Here is a 19,966-nt window from a genome sequence, read left to right as displayed (position 1 = left end):
ATCTTAGATTATGCTACTCAGTACCCGGAGGCTTTTCCCCTAAAATCAACACCACACGACGCATCTTGAAACATCTTAACCATTCCGGTCTCAAGTGGGATTCCCGAAAGAAATACTAACCAATCAAGGAACAAACTTCATCTCCCCCCTTATGCAGAAGGTGAAGGAGATATTGAATCTAAGACCCCTCAAGTATCCATATACTATCCACAAACAGATGGTCTAGTGCAACGCTTTAACCAGAACCCTCAAGTCGATATTAAAAAAAAAGTGTTGAAACAGAGTGGACCATTGAGGTCTAATGATATTTTATGCCTTTTTGCCAGTAGGAAAAACTCCCCAATCTTCATTATGTTATTGCCTCTTTGAGTTGTTGTATGGCAGGAAACAAAGCAATTTCCTTGATATGCTGGAAGAGAGAGAGGAGGCACCACTACCTAAATCTCAAGCTGTGACTAATTTAAGATCACAAATGAAAGTGGTGAGAGAGATTGTTACCACTACCCATTCAAAGCTCAGGAACACCAAAAAGCTAAATATGATCAGAGGGCAGTGGCAAGATCCTTTTCAGTGGCCGACCAGGTACTCCTCTTGTTTTCCAGCTTCAAAAATAAGATGATTTCAAAGTTGTATGAGCCATGAAAAATGCTGGCACACGGCGGTCCCCTGAACTTTCTGGTTTCCCAACCCGGATAGAAGACAACATACCCAAAACTATCATGTAAACTTGTTGAAAAAGTGGCATACAGATCGCATAGAGCAAAGTACTGTAACAATGGCTGCACTGGTGGGGGGGAGACAAATCCAGCCTAATCCCAGAAACCATTAGTCTGAAACAGAGGGACCTTCAGGATTTCCTACACCATTTCCTGTAAGACTTCTCAGAGGAACCTGGGAGACTTAAAATGTCTTCCATTCGATACAAACACCTCCAAGGGAATGGGTTAGCTTAAAGCCCTACAAATCCCTGAGGTGCGCTGTAAAACTAAAACGGAGAAAATTGAGAAAATATTGAAACTGGGAGTCTTAGAACCATTTGAGAGCCCCTGGTCTTCCTTTATTGTCCTAGTTGCAAAACCTGACGATTCTTGGAGATTATGTATTGACTTTGGTACATTGAGCTCCATCTCAGTCTTAAAAAATTACCCGATATCCAGAATCGTTGACAGCGTTTGCAACTCCATTTAAGTCATTAACTCTCAGAAGACTGTGATGAGAAAACACTGGCAGTCACCTAGAGAGCAACGTTTGATGGTAAGGCCTGATTAAAGGAAGCTCAAAGAGTTCCTATGATTGTGTTTTGGGCAGGGAGGTGCAGGAAGTGGGTGGGAATGCGTATAGGGATTAGCATGGCCATGGGTAGTCAATGGCTGGACATTGATCTCTCTCTCTCTCTCTTTCCCTGCTCTCCCTCTCATTCTCTCTCTCTCTGCCTCCTCCTCCCTCTCCCCTTCTATCTCAATTCCCCTCTTTTTCTCTCCCTCCTCTACTCCTCTCCGCCTCTCCCATTCTTCATCTCCCCACCTCTTTCTTTCCCTTTCTCTCCCACAAATCTTTCAGGTTAGCTCTGTGGGATCTCAAGTGGCCTAAGGTGTTGGAGGCTTCTAGATATGAACATTTGGACCCCCGCTTTAGAAGTTATAATGAAATGGAATGATGTCATTGTGGGAATGTGGATGGGTGTGCAGATGGTGATGAAATCGATGGGAATTGTTCATAAATTTCTCTATGGGAAACCTTTCTTCCCCTTCTTGATGCTATGCCCATATGCGGCAAGCCCTACCATTTTATTTTTTAAATCATAGCAAATGTTGAGTATCGGCCTCTGTTTTGTTGGCTGAAATTGTTGCTTGTAGGTAATAGCAAGAACTGGGCATGTGTGCCCTAGGAACTACTGAGCTTAGGACTTTTCTATGCGCTCGGCGAGGCCTTCAGCCTGCCATTTTGTGGACTACGTGCGTTCTAGCTGGATGAAACAATAAGCTCCTCACAGTGGTGGACTGGATGTGTGTAAAATAGTGGAGGGCATACGCCCCTCGCCTGACGAGGATGAAACCGAAACTGTTAAATTCATCTTGACCCAGAAGTCGACTACCATGTGATATTGTGGAACCATAGAAATAGACCACGCACTATCATGATCGTAAAATGAAATCCTTCGTTTTATGGGACGTGGAAACTGCAGGCCAGTAAGCCTCCCAACTGGGGGGCTGCACCTATTGGGTGGGATGTCAGTTAAGATCGGATGCTGTCCGTTTTTCTTTCAATCAAAACTATTGTCTTTCCATCATATTTACATACATATTCTGCTCCTCTTTTTGTGGTTTTCCTAGCAGGATTTGTACGTTTTCTTTATCGTTGAGGTTTGTGAATTAATTGAACATTCTTGATAATTTTCCATGGTATATTTTCCTTTGTCTATTTATTTTATTTTTATTTTCTTATTTGATTTATTGTCATATTTGGGACAGTGTAAGAGGAAGTGAGCCATCTTTTCCACCAGCCCTAGGACATATTTTAGGCAGCTGTAGCTTTGCTGTGCTTTCCCAGAAGCCCTATGCTGACCTCTCTGAATTTCGAGGCAGTGGTCACTGACCTTGACCCTCCTTTCACTGTCTCTTTCTCCCTCTCCCTCACTTGTCTCCCCTGCATTTGCTCTCTCTCTCTCTCTCTCTCTCTCTCTCTCTCTCTCTCTCTTTTTCTCTTTCTTTCTTTCTCTCTCTCTCTCTCTCAAATTAGATGCAGTATACACTTTGTGCAACAAGGATCTTGGAATAGTCAGGTGAGGGGAGGGAGCAGTATGGCATCTCCACTCATTGACATAAGCCTTGTACTAAGAAATACACCTTTTGTTCAGAGAAAGGGCAGCCAGAGATATGAACACCCAATTCACAAATGTAACTCTCCTTAGTATGTTGATTGACAGGCCGAGAGTTCATGCTAACTTGCTCAGGTGCTCTGGTCAGTGGGCCTGCTAGGGCTTTTCCCCATCAGGAAATCGGTGTAGGTGCCAGAATCTCTAGTTGTTTTTCCCTTTTCCCAGAAGTCTATTCCAGTGTCCCCAACACGCCTCAAACCCCTCTCACATAGTGCCTGTTAGGGAGAATTCTAATAAATGGCTGATTTCCCCTACCAAAAGAGTCCCCCAGCAGCTTTGCTGGATTTCCAGGATTTTTTTTTCACCTGGTAAGAGTGTGAGCTTTTTCCCACTCTTACATGTGTTTTGCTGTGTGTATTTTTACTGTTTGTGTGATCTTGGGCACTGGAGCCTCACCTACTCCATGTGCACCACTTTTGTGTGTGTTACACAGCACCTTCAGTGCAGTGACACAGGGTTGTCTTTGAGACTTGACTCCATTTTTCTGGGGCTGACTACTGTCCCACAGAAACAGGTAACGTTGCCATTAACTTTATATAGTCACTTTAAACCACTGACCCAGTACACCCCATTTTACATGGAGTATTGGAAAGGGTTAACTCTTATCCCTTTTTGTCTGTGCCTCTTGGAGCCTTGTTTCACTCCCTTAACACTAAGACTTGGCTGGTGGCAGTGGTAACTAACCTAACTTTTCTACCGTGATTATTTTATATAAACGTGCAAATGTTTTAGGCTATTATATGAGCCTCAAACATAAACCAGCTTGACCAAATACATTTTATTTTGGCTCCGGTTGGGTTTAGTCGCCATTTCTCTTTGTTAAAGTCTTTCTCGTGTTTTACTCTGCTCGCCAAACCGGGATGATTCCTTTGTTCGCTGTCTTTTCGCGGGCTTCTGTACAGAAGCCCTCCTTAAGGCGCCTGATAGGCAGGATGTGAGGGAGGGATCTTCAGACCCCTGCTATGGGTTGCCTTAGTAACCCAAGTTGCACTCTTTTCTGATTGGCTAAGGGAACTGGCCTTGCCAGGCCAGCCACCCTGCTGTGTGATTGACAGCCAGGCTTTATGAATGGCGGAAAACTGCATAAAAAGCAGGTCTCTGGGACTGGAAGAGCAGAGTTGCCACTGGAACGAAAGAACCAACGAGGAACTGGAAGAAGAGGACCCCTATCACGACTGAACCACCCGGTGAAGCCCTGCTGCAAGTCTGAATCTCCAAATCTGACGACAGAGAAGATCCTCCAGGAAACTTCTTCCCTTGAGCTGGTGGAACCAACCAGTTTGCCCAAACTACAAGCCAGGACCCCTTCTCTGGTAGAATTCGCTGTACAGAGCTACAGTGGGCCGGATAGCCAGGAAGGCCAGGTCGGACCCTGCTTGGGTTTTAAGGAGCACACCTTTTATTCATTGTTTTGCTCTGCTGCTAGTTTCTTCCCTGGGTGGCGCAGGACCCTCCAGTCTTCCTACTTCGTGTCAGTCCGACAGTCGCTTCAGGAGCCGTGAGCCTGCAGGAACCACCAGGAACGTCCACCTCAGCTACAGCTCCCGCTCCGTTTTAAGGTACTGTGCAAATCCGGTTGTCCGTTTCGGTCAGCCGCAGTGAAAGTGTTTGAAACTTTTCTCCAATCCGAGGGCTTGTCCTTCTCTTCTCTTTGAACTAACTTTTCTACCAACCAACCTCGTCCCGAATCTGTGGCACAAACTTTACCGTGAACTACACTGAACCCTATTATCTTGAGCAAAAGACTTTGACCCATTGACTTTGGCCCTAAGCCTTTGCTATCTGATTTTAACCTCGTAGTATCTCTTGTTTTATTGCCCTGATTACTTACCTGTTGGAACTGCCTATTTCTAATAACTTTCTCCCCCCCCCTTTTAAATTGCTGGAGTGCCATTTTGCTCCCACTTCATTTGTGAGCTTAACTTGTCTGGAATTTAAGGGAAGTGGTGTGGTGTATTTATGATTGATTGTGATTTTTAACTTGCTTAGAATAGTGAAATTTTATACAACTGTTGAGTAAATAAATATATATTCTTTTACTTAGAAACCTTGAGTCATTGTTTGCCTGAACCATAGTAATTGCTGTCCCTTTGTGTAACTCCTTGTACTGCTCACTTACTCTTGAGATAAGTCTCGCTGCTCTGCTACTGCTACCACTATAACTGTGTAGTACAGGCTTGTACCAAAGGTGAAATTATACTGTCACTTGTAGTCTTAATTGTGTGCAGTGTTCCCAAAGGGTACTGCATATAATTCTGCCTAACAGTGCCCACAGACATAGGCCAAAATGTAATTCCCATCCACCCACCCAGTGTGCAGAGGACCACCATCTTGAAGACTGTCAACTGTGTTTTTATCTTTGGCCAGAGGGCAAGACTCACAGTAAATTCCCGTTGTTTCTGAATGTTTTGCATTGTTTTCTGCATTTGATTTTTAACAGTTCACAGGCTTCTGCTGCCTTTTGATTGTCATGTGTACTGTATTAACATCACCAGTTGAGTGCTGATGTTTGTAATATCTATGAAACTACTACAGTTGTTAAACCGATTGCGACAATGGAAAACACTTGATAATTACAGTTTTTCATTTACGTCAGTCAGTTTCAACATTGTCAACTAACCCCGGTAATGAGAAAGTGCCTGGTGGATCCTTACTCCATGGCACATTCAATGAAGATCAATCGTCCAAATCCTTCAAAGAGATATTAGCGGAATGGAGGAAAACCAACCCTGAGCCCAAACCAAAGCTGAAGTCATCTGAAGATGTGCCAGGTAGGCAAATATTATAGTATATGATTAATTCAATAGAAAACAGCTTTGCCTCTGACATCTTTGAATTCTCTGATGCAGTATTGTAACGTGGAATGCTTGCAAAGCGTTCTCTTCGAAGGCGATTTATGCTTATGTTTATTTTCACGTTCTGTCTACATTTGATTTTTTTAAATAAATTATACATTTGCTTAAAAGCCTCTAATCCAAGGTAAAACAACTGGGGTCATGTATCATTATACGTCTGACAGTGCTCATTTTAGTTAATACGTAAGGTTGAATTAGGAAAATAAAACTTATAGGGTTCAGGCTGTTATGATCCTGTCTTGCGTTTTAATTGGTGGTTTAACCTGCAATGCCAGTTCTCACCACATGGAGCTACTTGCAGCTCTATAGCAGCATGTCAGAGCTGGACGAGCTGCCGTCAGGCCAATGAGTTGAGCTATTTTTCTTATTTCTACAAAACAGCATAGCAGTATTAAGGAGGCTAAGGTATGTTTTCGAATGGATTGCGTCCTCCCACGTTTTGCTCATTTTATGATCTCTCCTTCCAGCGCTAGCTGCTTTGGAATCATTTTTGTGCTTAGGGCGATGTGCGCGTTCATCGACTTGATGTCCTTCGAGGGCCTCTGTCCCCTCTCGAGGCTGACATCATATATAGTATAAATAGCTTGCACTGCGCCCGTTACTTTATTTCTGTTTCTTCGTGAAACCTTTCACTTCGGATACTGTGCGGTTGTTTCTCACAAAACGTTGTCATTTAACAAAAATAAATTCTACTCCGAAGACCGGGTTCAAGAAATGTGTCCACTGTGTCTCAAAAAATGTTTATAACTGACCATCATCATATTTGTTTGTGTTGTCTTTACACTGACCTCGGGACGGCTGACTGTGGATCCTGTGAATCCATGACGGGAAAGGCGCTCAAAGAATGTAAGAGGAAGCTTGCTGTGGGTAGGCACCCCCTGAAGTCCCCTTCCACGACACCGTCCAAAAGACGTTCGTCTGACGAATAGGGTGAGTCACCACTGAGGTTAACGTTCCAAAAGACATTCTAGTTCACAAAGCTGTTCTTGCGCTTTCTCTTAGAAGAAATCAAGGAAACAGTGTCAAAAGTCTCTGTCCTCGTCCTCCAACTCCTCGCCTGAATGCAGAGTAGCCAGCCCGGGTAAGTCAGCAACAAAAGCTGAATGGGAGGCCTAAAGGCCTCAAATGCTGAAAATCTTTGAGAAGGCGGCCACCGACCCCCTCGAAAGAAAAGGTGAAAAGCCACAACCCAGTTACGCCTACCAAGGCCAATAAGGAGGAAGAAAAGGCTAAGACTTGCGTGCCCTCGAGCCTGGGTGAAAAGTTGCCAACCAGTAGAGAGCCCTTGAGGCCTCGACTTGAGGAGAGGACCAGTCCTCAACCTTTGAAGACTCCTTTGAGTCGCGGTACGAGCCTGTCGAGGCCAGTACTAGAGATGTCAAAGGTGTCGGAACCTTCAACGTCCTTAAAGGAAATTGAAAAATCTTACAAACCTCTTCCAAAGAAAGAGTTTTTGAAATCCATTTCATCTATTTTCGAGGAACATAAGCTCTCAGATTGTATAGGCGGCATACAAATCTCCAACAAATAAATAAATAAAGATACTCCACCTTTTTAAGTCGAAATACAGAACACCCAGTGTTTCTGATGCTTTGATATCTGAGGAGGCAAGAATGAAGGATTTATATGAAAATCTGCAAAGTGCAAGTGGCCTTGACACTTCCTCTGAACTAGTATTTGGAAAGCCTGGATCGTCTGAGCACGCCGAGGTGTCTTACAGACAGTTTATGAATAAGGGACTGAGTACCTTGGGTGGGGCAGATCCAGCTGCACCTTTTGAACGGGATGACCTTATGGACATCTTAGATAAGGATCCCCAGAAAGACCCTGTTTTACCTTTTCTTTCAGCCCTTCAGAAAAGGGTGAAGGCTAACTGGGATCTCCGGAGACGAGCTCAGCCGTTAATGAAAACTTCACAAGAAAATATATGCCTGCAAGTAGTAATCCAGAATTTTTTTTTTGTTGAAAACACCCTACACTGGAAAAGCCTTGTAGTACAGGCTGCAACTTCCACTTAAAGACAGGTAGCTTATCCTAAGGGGAACGTGAATTTCGTTCAGACCTCAGAGCACCAGGAGTACAGGACAAACTATATTGTCTGATCCAAAGTACACAAACTAATTGTTTTCCACAGGTGTGGTTATGCGAGAATTAGTATGGCAACATGCACATCGTCCACAGTCTGCAGGCCGTGGGGCATTGTTCACTATTAGGAGAAGACGAGTGATCAGCTAGGGCTTGCCAGCCCAAGTTCACATCCCATTGAGTAAGCGGAAGGGTACCCCCCTGTTTACCAATCGGTTTCATCAAATATTTACAATTTTTGCAGCTTTCTTTTGTACAGCTCGCTATGACAATCAATATGTCTCATCAGATATTTACAGTTTTTAGTACCTTTTATACACCCTGATTTATGTGTAGGACACTGATGATAGCACTAGCGAGATGCCCAGGACCAGCATCTATTTAATTGGGGTCATCACGAGTTTGGCTGTAACCCTTAAATGTGGCGGTAACACTTACCGCTGCATTCACGGGTCCGCCAAATCACGGGTTTGGCAGGATTTACCACCAGCTCTGTGCTGGCGGTAAATCTGCTGTGAATTTGCCCATTTCCGAGAGCAATAACTGCACAGTAATACCGCCGACAGTAGCTGCACCGAAAGTTCCTCATTGGATAATGGGGAATTCCCAAATGGGCCCAATGGAGAATGGGAAATTCCTGTTCCGCTAAACCCATAATCCGGCGCTAATGGACCCGTTGGGGGTAGCGCTATTAGCGGGGGCGGTATCCGGCGGGAATAGCACTGGGATACTGCCCAACTCGTCATGAGGCCCAATGTGTATTACCACCATTTCAAAATGGCCGACGCTGTGGATCAGGACTGAACTGGAACAGTGTTAGGAAAGATTTCATAATTGTATGTAATTTTCCCTCCATGTGTACACCCACAAACTTTTTGCTGCTCTTTAGACACCATAGACTAACTTTGCCAGAGAACCAGAGAAGCACAGCCTTCAGCTGCACTCCTCTGGGCTTTTGCTCACTTTTTATGGGGAAACTGACAAGCCCTTAAGACAGTCAGTACTGGGAGACTTTGTTTCCCTTAGTCCTTAGTGCCCAATGTACCTTCCAGTACAGTGTACTTGGGTCTGTAGTCATTTTCCAAAGGCCCTAGATACTCCCGATGGACTTTTTGTGAGGTGTGCAGATGTGTCATGGACAGGACTGGTGGCAGCTATCTTTTCGCATAATTTTTAACCCTTTCCTGCCATGTTAACCGCGTTTGGCACGAATAGGTGGCCTGGCTCCAAAATGGCCATGCCACAAGGTTCTTTGTCCTGTTCTTTGGCCATCTTGCCCCTTTTCCTTCCCCAGGTTGAGTCAACCCGATCAGTCCTTATTTGGACTTGCAGTTTCCCGCAAAACGCCAAGCTTTTGCGGCCTTCTGCATGCCTTGTGTGTGTGCCTCCAGGTTGTGGGCTGGGGTGTCTGTCCCCAATACACATCCTGGGTGCCAGAGAGTCTGGAGTGCTGTGAATGACTGGGACCACCCTGGTCCCTGATTGGTCCACGTATGGAATGTGTGTTTGTGATCAGATCTCCCATTGGGTCCTCTCCGTTTTGGCGCGAAGGGAACTTTGGATAAGAGGAGGCTGAAAACACCCACAACATGTCGATCTCTGGAGTTCTCACTGAACGAAGGATAGGATCTAAGTATCCTGAAACTACGAAGCTGAGTCGAGGAACCACTGGTGACCCGCTGCAAGGTTTGGCACCCTGAGCCCGCTTTCGTCCCATGGGACCCCTCTGCATCTGGTCGTCCTAGAAGGTCTGCGAAGACGCTTCGACCCATTGGAATAATGGGACCAACTATTCTCGGAACCTTCATCAAAACCTGCAAGTAAGCTTTCTCGGAAGTGCCCCTGGGCCAACCAGTGGACTGACCAGCTTACCCAGTTGCTTTGCTCTGTCCCCGCCGCTGTTTCGAGGTGGCCCCTCAAAACTTGGTATACTGTTAGCTCCGTGTCCACGGCACCCTCACACCGAATTTCGTACACTTAGCTTTCCCAGGTCTGAAGTGAGAAGAGTGTGCCAGGAACGGAGCATACGCGGTTACTGTGTTGCCCTGCCGCGGCAACACCCTTTGCAAGTGCGCTGCATTTGTGACCCCCTTGCCGCTGAAGCCTGCTGCAGAGAAACCAGGTCGATTCATCCACCTGGAGCGGAGAAATCGCAACTGTCCCCTTTGGGAATCCTCACTATATCTCAGGAACTGAAAGCCGCAGAGACGTCCTTTTTGCTGCCTTCGAACCTGCAAGCAAAGTGGACTGAACTGGCGAATTATGGGTTCGAGTGCACCTCGGACCAGTGGGTACTTCCAACACTAACCAGAGACCCCTAGCAACAGGGTCCTTTTTATCCATGAGTGGCCCCTGAGGGTCCCTCTCCTTTCCACTGTTAGTGTGAACTAGCGACTCCATCCCGCTCTCTGGAACGGCCTCTGCCTTCAAGTGTCGTCCTCCCTGAATAGTGGGAACTTATTCTTCATCGTCTCATCCACCTTTCTGAGCTGCTAGAGACTTGCATTGAATGCACTATTGAGCACAAGGCTCCTCTCTTCTTAGGGCTTGGACTGCCTTAGTTAGGTGTGTTGTTGATGTCGAATAGGTCTAAAGACTACCTGCACTGCCTGTTTCCTTCCCATCTAGGTTGTCGACATATTTTGTGCATTTAACCCTTTAGACCCCAATGGTCTTGTATATACATTGTATTGATAGTGTTGTGTTGATTTACTTAGTATTGCTGTTGTTCTTTTGCTATGGTCTGAGTTACGAAGGCCTTGTAATGAATGTCTGTATATTTTTGATATAACACCTGTCTGGGAGTAATTTGTAAGTGTCCTTGCTCTGTGTGCTCATTGAGGACTTTCAGTCACCCCCACCCCACTGAGATTTAGTCTTGACCGCCTGCCATAGCTACCTTGATTGGTCCAGAGGTTACCCTGTTCCAAGAAACTAGGCTGGCCTTCTGAACCTCTGCCCACCAGGTCAGAGTTTAAAAATCCATCTTAACAAATTGGTGTACAGCAGTGGCATAGGACTGAAGGTATCCAGTGTTGCACACTAGTGAAGGCATTTCAAGTTATTTCTACCCAGGACACATAGTGAATTGTTGTAGCATAACTGAAAAAGTCCATCAATCTATCTAACAATATGGAAACAAGTACCTTGTTAACCTTAAATGCTTCTAAATCTGAAACATTAAGAAAGCTGTGTGCTGAGAGGGGTTTACCTGCTCAAGGCACAAAAATGGAAATGAGTCAAAGAATCGTGGAATGGCAAGAGTCACAACTCGGTGCCATAGCTCCTGAGGAAAGTGCAGAAGGTGGTGGGGCTGCTCTCACTGGAAGAACTGACAAGTCTGTCGCTGCACTTATCAATGGGACCCATGAGGATTTAGATGATGTAATGTCCAATGTTTCCTCTGCCAGTGCTGATGCTGAGGCCATGCTTGAAGTCAAGAAGCAAGAACTGCTGTTTAGGCAGAAGGAGCGTAAATTTAACATGGCCAAGCTGAAGATAGAGCAGGAAGAAACACAGAAGGACAGGGCAAGTTTCAAGTTTCCAATGGATCTAAGGGTCCTAGACATGGGTCTGGGTCCTCCTCTCATCCACAGTTTCCTAAAGATCTGCTCAGTGTCTATGATGAAAAGAATGATATTATGGACTGGCTGAATACTTTTGAGTATGCATTTGAAGTTCAACAGGTTGGCAATGCTGATAAAATTGCCCGGTAACTTAGCAGACTGCCCCATTCTGGCTGCAGTGCCATTATGGAAATGTCAAAAGCTGAGAGAGCAGATTTTGCAATGTTGAAGCAAACTCTCATCTTAAAGTTTGCAAAGACTCCTGCCTAATACTTAAAGAGATTCAGAGAGTACACAAAGAAAGAAGGTTGTACTTAGGTGTCTTATGTAACTGAATCTTTAAAAAATTTTACTGGTTGGGTTGAAGGTTATAAGGTCTCCACCTTTGAAGGTATGATATGTCTTGTCAGGAACATAGTTTGCATGTTGTTCCCCTGAGCCTAAGCAGCATTTGGCAGATTCAAAGGAGATAGATCCTAAGAAGCTAGCCATAGCAGTAGATTTGTGGGTGTGACATAGAGTGTCCCATAAGGACAAGACTCATCCTGGTAAGCAGGAGCAGGGGAAAAACTCCAAAGATAAGAAGGGTGGGGAATCTGATAAAACTTCCTCCCAGAAAGGCCACAAAAAGAAAAATAAGGGTAAGTCACAAGAGAACTCACAGGGTAGTCGGTCAGCCTCCAAGACAGAACTGTGGTTATACTAAGCCTATGTAAACAGACCATTTGGATCTTGTTTTGCTTGTGGAGCAACTGACAATGTGAAGGGGGAATCACAGATCTAAGGTCAAAACCTAGGGGGTCCACTCTGCTAGTCTGACCTTCTCCTCCTATGAGGAAGAAGAGATTACAGGAGCATCCTTCTCCTCAGATTCCTTCCCCAGTGGGATAGATTCTGAGGTAGGTTTAGTTTCCCTGGGTTCCTGGGAGCCTAAAGTCTCAGAGGCTTATGCTAGGGTTCCAGATAATACCAAGCACTACTTTAAGGACAGTGTGCCTATCAATGGAGTAGATAATCCAGCTCTTAAGTATATTGGGTGTAGTCGAACTGTAGTGGACTGTACCTTGGTAGACCCAGAGGAAGTTGCCAGAGCTACTCTGTTGCCCACTAAGTTGGCTCATGCCCACCGCTCATGTTCCCGTAATACCTGTAACTCTTAATTTCAGTGGTACAGCAGTTTGGATTCCAGTGAGAATCCAAGAGAAAGTCCCAAGAAAGGTCTTGCTGGGAAATGATCTCAGAGCTTTAAGGCTTGTGGGAGATACAGCTGAAAGACCTCGCACAAGGTCTCAAACAAGGGCAGCACTGGCCAAGACCACTGCAGTGCCCCAGCCAAAGGGGAAACCCAAAGCTAAAGGATTCAGAAAATCCAAAAGAGGGAAAGAGAATATTCCCCCTAACTCACCGACCACTGAGGCGGAGTTAGTTGGTCAAACAGCAGAACCTGACGACGTAGAGGTGTTGCCTGAAGTATTTGATCCAAATGACCATCCTGAACTAAAAGACTTGTTAGTGGAAGGTGGTCCTGAAAGAGAAGAATTCAGTAAAGGCCAATGTGAGTGCCTATCTCTGGAAGGTCCAAGGAGACAGGCCTGCTCCCAGCTTGAGGGTGAACCTCCTGGGAAGCATAGGATTTATTGGGAAGGTGGGCTCCTGTACAATGAGCCTACAGAGTCTACAGAAGGAAACCATAGGAGGTTGGTTCTTCCCCTTGCTGTAAGACCCTTCCTCCTGCAGCTGGCGCATGAAGTGCCCCTTGCTGGTCACCTTGGAATCAAGAGAACCAAGCAAAGGTTATCCATGCACTTCCACTGGCCCAAGATGGGGGTGCAAGTAGAAAGTCACTGCAGGAGTTGTGCCACCTGCCAGTAATCTGGTAAGAGTGGCTCAACAATCCAAGCTCCATTGGTACCACTCCCTGTGGTGGGAGTGCCATTTAAGAAGGTAGGAATCGACATTGTTGGTCCCCTTGACCCCCAAACATCCTCAGGCAATAGGTTTATCCTGGTGCTGGTCGACCTTGCCACCAGGTATCCCGAGGCCATCCCATTGAAGACTGTGACTGCCAAGTCAGTTGCAAAAGCTTTACTTGGCATATTTGCTAGGGTTGGTTTCCCTAAAGAAGTTGTCCCTGAAAGGGGCAGCAACTTTATGTCAAAGTATATGCAGGCCATGTGGAAGGAATGTGGTGTCACCTATACATTTTCATCTGCATACCACCCACAAACAAATGGTGTAGTGGAAAGGTTTAACAGAACCTTGAAAAACATGATTGGGGCTCTGGAAGAACCCCAAAGAAGAAAATGGGTTCTTCTACTACCATGCTTACTGTTTGCCTACAGAGAGGTACCACAAGAGGGTGTTGGCTTCAGTCCCTTTGAACTTCTGTTTGGTCACCCTGTAAGGGGACCCTTAGCCATACTCAAGGAGGGATGGGAGATGCCCACTCCCCCCATTACTACGAATGTCGTAGACTATGGGCTGGGGCTCAGAAAAAGGATGGTACTCCTGATGGGTCTGGCTAGTGAGAAGCTGAAGGCAGGACAAGCTCAGGTGAAACATTGGTATGACCAGAAGGCTTCCCTCATCAATTTCACACCTGGTCAGAAAGTCCTGATCATGAATCCTATAAGGCCTCAAGCATTGCAGGACAGGTCAGGCCCTTACACCGTGGTGGAGCCACTGGGTGAGGTCAACTATTTAGTAGACCTTGGAAGGGCTGGACATGCTCCAAAAGTGTTCCATTTGAATAGACTGAAGGCTTTCATCCCATGAGTTCAAATCGCTGTACTGCTACTGGCGTCAGATGTTGAGGAAGAGAAGTCAGAACCTCTCCCTGACCTGTTACAAGGCAGTCCTTCAGACAGTTCCATTGAGGGTGTCCAAGTGGCCCCTCACCTGACTTCTTAGTCAGCAAGCAGAGGTGAAAAGCTTGATTAGGCAGTTTTCCCCCTTGTTCTCACAGTCTCCTGGTTTGGCACCCTGGTGCAAACATGACATTGACACAGGAGACAGTGAATGTACCAAAAGTAGAGGATACAGAATGTCAGACAAAGTAAGGTCTTACATTAAGACAGAGGTCAACCAAATGTTGGATCTTGGGGTGATTGAACCCTCTAGTAGTCCTTGGTCCAGCCCAGTGGTTTTAGTTCCAAAGGCAAGTACTTCTGAATTGACGTTCTGCATGGATTACAGGGCTCTGAATGCTGTCACTAAGACAGATGTCCACCCCTTGCCTAGAACAGATGAACTGGTGGATACTTTGGGTGCCCCCAAATACCTCCGCACAGTTGACCTCACCGCAGGCTATTGGCAAATAGCTCTTGCAGAACATGCCAAGGAGAAGACAGCTTTCTCAACACCAGAAGGTCTTTACCAATTCAGGGTAATGCATTTTGGGTTGAAGAATGTACTTGCCACTTTCCAGAGGCTTGTGAATCATGTTTTGAATGGGTTGGATGAATTCTGTCTTGCATATCTGGATGATATAGCAGTATTCAGTGCCACCTGGTAAGAACATGTGAAACACCTTAGGATTGTGTTCAGGCTCTTCAGAAGGTGCACTTAACCATAAAGGCCTGTAAGTGCCAGATTGGACAAGGATCAGTGGTCTACTTTGGACATGAAGTAGGTGGAGGGAGGATACAGCCTCTACCCGGTAAAGTACAAGCAGTACGAGACTGCCTACCCCCAACACCCAGGCCCAAATGAGGGCCTTTTTAGGACTCACTGGGTCCTAAAGAAATGTCATGGCAGACTATGGCACCATAGCTGCTCCTCTGACTGCTCTCACCACTCCAAAGAAACCCAAGAAGGTAACTTGTATCTGAAGAGTGTGGGGAGGCCTTGCAAGGCTTAAAAGACTCCTTGTACAGGCCCCTGTTCTCAGGGCCCCTGATTACCAAAGACCTTTTCTTGTGCAGACAGATGCCTCTGACACTGGGATAGGAGCTGTACTATCACAAGTAGATGAGAAGGGTAAGTAAGGAACACCCTATTGGCTTCATTAGTCACCAGTGTAAGGACAGAGAGCTCAGATGATCCACAGTAGAGAAAGAGTGTTTCTCTGTTGTGTGGTCCCTAAGGAAGCTGAGGCCCTACCTCTATGGGACCCACTTCAGTGCAAACTGGCCATAAGCCCCTAAAGTGTCTTATGAACATGAAGGGAGAGAATCCAAAGTTGCTTAGGTGGTCCATAAGTCTGCAAGGCTTTGACTTCAGTATTGAGCATAGGCCAGGTGTCCAAGTTAGCAATGCTGATGGGTTGTCCAGAATGTTTAACCAACCTGAACAAGAAACTCATCCAGGGGTGGATTAGTTCCCCCTGTCCTTAGTCTGGGAGGGGCGTGTGTTAGGAAAGATTTCATAATTGTATGTAATGTTCACTCCAGTTATACACCCCCAAACCTTTTGCTGCTGTTTAGACACCATAGACTAACTTTGCCAGAGAACTTTGCTTTGTTACGTGTGATCAACACACTCCGATGCCGCTGCAGGATGATCCTCATTGCACCAGCGTGGCCAAGGCAGATCTGGTACTCGGACACTCTTCATCTGTCAGTGGTTCCAGCCATCCAGCTACCTCTACTTCCTGACCTTCTCTCCAGGGACAAGGGATCAATCCTGCACCACGACCTGGTATCACTGAGACTCCCGGCCTGACTCCTTCAGCCCTAGAATTCGGGCACTGTTCCCTGCAGCTGGAATGCAGGAAGGTCCTAGCCAAGGCCAGAGCTCCTTCAACATTTTTTTTTCTGCTACAGGCACAACTGGAAGCATTTCTCAGTGTGGTGCTGGGCACAGAAGATCACTCCCTTGTGGGTATTTGCTCTGCAGCTCCTCCCATACTGACTCTCGCTGGCTACAGCTGGCCTGGCTCATACCTCCATCAAGGTTCATCCGGCTGCCAAATCCCGATACACATGGGCTCCAGGCAAGATCTCTCTGTGGTCGTACAGGCTCGTCAAGGAGTGCCTCAAGGGTCTCTTCATGACTTTTCCACTGGTGAGTGCTCCTGTCTCGGCTTGGGAACTGAACATAGTCTTGTCTAGGTTCATGGGGTCTCCTTTGAACCAATGCATTGTGCCCTTTTGAAGTTTCTGTCATGGAAGACTGCTTTCCTGGTGGCAATCATCTTGGCCAGGCGGGTCTGGGGGATATTTATTTAGACCTCTCCTTCAAGCATGGGTCTTGCATGGATTCACATGTAAACCCTCCCTCCTTCACCTCTCTGGCTCTTCTTGGTTCATACTGCCATGTTACGTGCACTACCAGATCTGAAGATGTCCACCAGGGGTGGAGCTTAGGAGGACAAGTGTCATTGGCTGGGGGCAGTATGACCCAAAGGACACAGAAAGGCAGTAGAGGAGACAAGCAGTTTTGAGTTTGAAGCAAAACTGCTTTCTTTCTTTTACCAAGGTTTCCCAGCCTGACAACTAGGAATATTCATGAGAATGTAAATCCATGCAAGACCCATGCTGGATAACAAGAATTACAGGTAAGTAACTTGTACCTTAATCTCCACGAGAAATGTATCAGTGGGCTCTACCCATTAACGTTTGCAAAAAATTGCTTGCGTTGTAAAACAGGCAGGTCTGTTGCAAGTGGTCTCCCTCTCATACACTCATCTGGAGAGCAGGCAGACCTGGGTGCCGTCAAAGCACCTTGTTCCAGACTTGCAAGTCCGCTTCAGTCAGCCTCTTTCTCCAAAGCTGTGTGCCCACACCGGGATATTTTAAGCCTGTACCTAACTGGGGATTGCAACGATCAGATTGGTTGCTCTCGGGAACAGGCCACTGTGTAGGGTCTGAACCACTCGCAGGAACCAGGAATCCGAGGCCTACACTTCGCAAGTCCCTGGGTCGTAAGGTCATCACTACTGCTCTGCCCTCTTCTTTGGCCAAACAGTCACACCAGAGTACTGTATTCCAGGAGTACTGCCAGGGAAGGCTGTGCCCAGTTGCTTCATCACTGCTACAGTGATCTAGCTCCCCAGAAACTTGTTAAGATGGCCTGTCAGCTCTCCGGAGCAACAGCCTCAGCTAAGACCTCACCTAACACACATGGCCATATCTCCTGTCTGCGCATAAACATGTCTAAAGTTGGTTGTCCTTATTCCATGTATGTGCATCCGTGTATTATATACAACTTGGTCAGAATGTCATTTAAACTCACCCTATTGGAAGAAGCTCACTGCCTCCCTGATTTCTTATCTATGGCACATTCTTTTGTGATCAAAAGAGCGTTGTTCCTCCCTGTATAAATAAATAGGAGTTTAACTGAATCACAGTCAACAATGATGTTGATAAAGGAGCATGTGGCGGGCTACAGAGCTCACCTTTTTAGTGGCCATTTTGCTTGGCTGCTTAGTAGTGCCCCCCCCCGGCACCCATGTTTAAGCTTGTGCTGTTCACAACAAGCTGAATTTTGTTAAATGTGATCGATGATAAATACAACGTACATAGGGTGGAGACTGGAACACACAAAAGAGGTGGTATCTTTGTGCCCCTTTTTTTTTACCGTTCCTGAGACTGCATTTCACATTCTTTTTGTTGTTGTAAAAAGTACAATGATTTAAGGAAGTGATTAATCTTGCCGATTTGAAGGTTAAATCGACTTACACAGTGTTGCCCAGCTTTTATCTTTTCTACTGTAGGGTAATGTGCCAGCCAGCATTTGGACACTAACATTTTCTGAGAGGTGCAATGAGAATATGGCAAAAATATGTTAGAAATATAGACTCTTGGACATTCTCATTGAGCTAATATACTCTATTTGTATTAACTGTTATTGGCCTCTTTTATTAGCTTTTAAGATGTTGAATCGTTGGTATTTGGAAGTATATATTTTATTGTACATTTTTATCGTAATACATTGTGCGTTTTAAAGACTCACTTTTGTGGAAATAAAGTCCACAGTAAAGGATTTTGATTGCATGTTAAATGTGAGTGGGTAGGGGAGGGGGAGGTATAAAGCAATTCTAGCCAAGTCCATAATGGAGAAGATGTGGGGCCCGGATGGGCCTACAGATTGGTTCAATGAAGGGTTATCCTGTGACCATTTATGTCTTCAAGAGGACCCCAGAGCAGGGCTCCTTTTTCACTATCCCGACGATCATTACTTTTCTGAAGGATCTTTCCAATATGTTTCCCGGCGCCAGTTTGTAGTTCTGGCTTGGTATTTAAATGTGTTGACATTTTTAATGGGCGCTCCGTTTAAGCCCCTTCAGTCTTGTTCTTTAAGACTTCTTAACCTTAAGGTAATTTACCTGGTTGCCATCCCTTCTACTAGATGGGTGATTGAGCTCCAGCCCCTGGCTGTTAATCCTCCTTACTTGGTTGTCTCCATGGAAAAGGCAACTTTGAGAGTTAGACCCTCCTTCCTTCCGAATGTGGGCTCTGAATTCCATCTCTCTCAAAAGATCCATCTTCCTGTCTTCTGTCCTCGTCTCATCCCATCAAGGCAGTAGATGGGTGATTGAGCTCCAGCCCCTGGCTGTTAATCCTCCCTACTTGGTTGTCTACATGGAAAAGGCAACTTTGAGAGTTAGACCCTCCTTCCTTCCGAATGTGGTCTCTCAATTCTATCTCTCTCAAAAGATCCATCTTCCTGTTTTATTTCCTCCGCCTCATCCTACTAAGGCAGACAAGCCTTTCCACCGGCTGGATGCATTGAGGGCCCTCAAGTTCTACATTTCTCTGACTAGGGAGTTCAAGACTATGACCAACATTTAGTTGGTTCCTCTGGTGCCCAAGCTGGGAGGGCTGTTACTTAACGGACCCTGTCTTGATAAATCATTCTCTGCATCTCAGAATGCTATGATTAGGCCGGCAAAGAAGTCCATGAGGGTCTCTGGCAATGTTCCCTGTAAGGTGCGCGGCTGGGCGCCCGCGCACTTATGATTCTGAGGCCGCGCAAAAACCCTCAATTACTGTGCATGCATTTGCTTGCCCTGCCCTCCCTTCATCAGTATGCGCTCAGCCAATCGGGAGCTGTGCATACAATACTTGGAATATGATTGGCTACAGGCAGTGCTCGTCTGCATGTGCTGCGCTGCTTAAGCCAATGAATGGTCTTTCTCCTCTAGTCCTCGTACGTAATGCGTGTTATTGGAGCTGTGCACTGTGAGTGGTGACCCAGCCTGCTGTTTCCAGGCCCAGACGCTGCCTAGATCTTCAGCGATGTGAGGGATTATTTCAGGGAGCTGTCTTCCTTGGACAGTGGGACCCTTTCTTCACACCTCATTATCCAAAGGTATGTGTGTACAGACTACATAGAGCATTCCAAGGAGCGTTTTTGCAGCTGCATTGTCTATTCGACTTCAAGAGCTGAAAGACGATAGCACTTGAGGCTTTTCAGTTTGATGTTCCTAAGGGCAGGGTGTGTGCTTCTTTGAAGGCGCAAATGTGTGTTTATTCTTTGGCAACGTTGATCGCATATGCGCGTATTACATGATCATGATGTCTGATGCCAAGCAAAGTCTTTGTTGGGGAGATTAAAAGAGAGCTAGCAAAGCGTTGGGATTGCGGCTGGGTGAGGCTGTTGCAAGACAGTATATCACTTAATGGACTTCCCAGAAAACA

At 45.9% G+C, this 19,966-nt stretch overlaps 1 protein-coding gene across 1 annotated transcript in view; it reads left to right on the top strand.

Annotated features, from left to right (window-relative positions):
• Nucleotides 1-19,966, top strand: part of ZBBX (zinc finger B-box domain containing) — a 1,294,113-nt gene that overhangs the window by 516,894 nt on the left and 757,253 nt on the right. The window contains exon 10 of the mRNA XM_069618490.1: nucleotides 5,475-5,649. Coding sequence (XP_069474591.1) covers nucleotides 5,475-5,649 — 175 coding nt within the window. The remainder of the gene's footprint in view (nucleotides 1-5,474; nucleotides 5,650-19,966) is intronic.

Source organism: Ambystoma mexicanum, chromosome 10 (genome assembly GCF_040938575.1).
Source record: "Ambystoma mexicanum isolate Mex_15411 chromosome 10, UKY_AmexF1_1, whole genome shotgun sequence".
Classification (NCBI taxonomy): domain Eukaryota; kingdom Metazoa; phylum Chordata; class Amphibia; order Caudata; family Ambystomatidae; genus Ambystoma; species Ambystoma mexicanum.
This window is presented reverse-complemented; position numbering and strand designations above follow the sequence as displayed.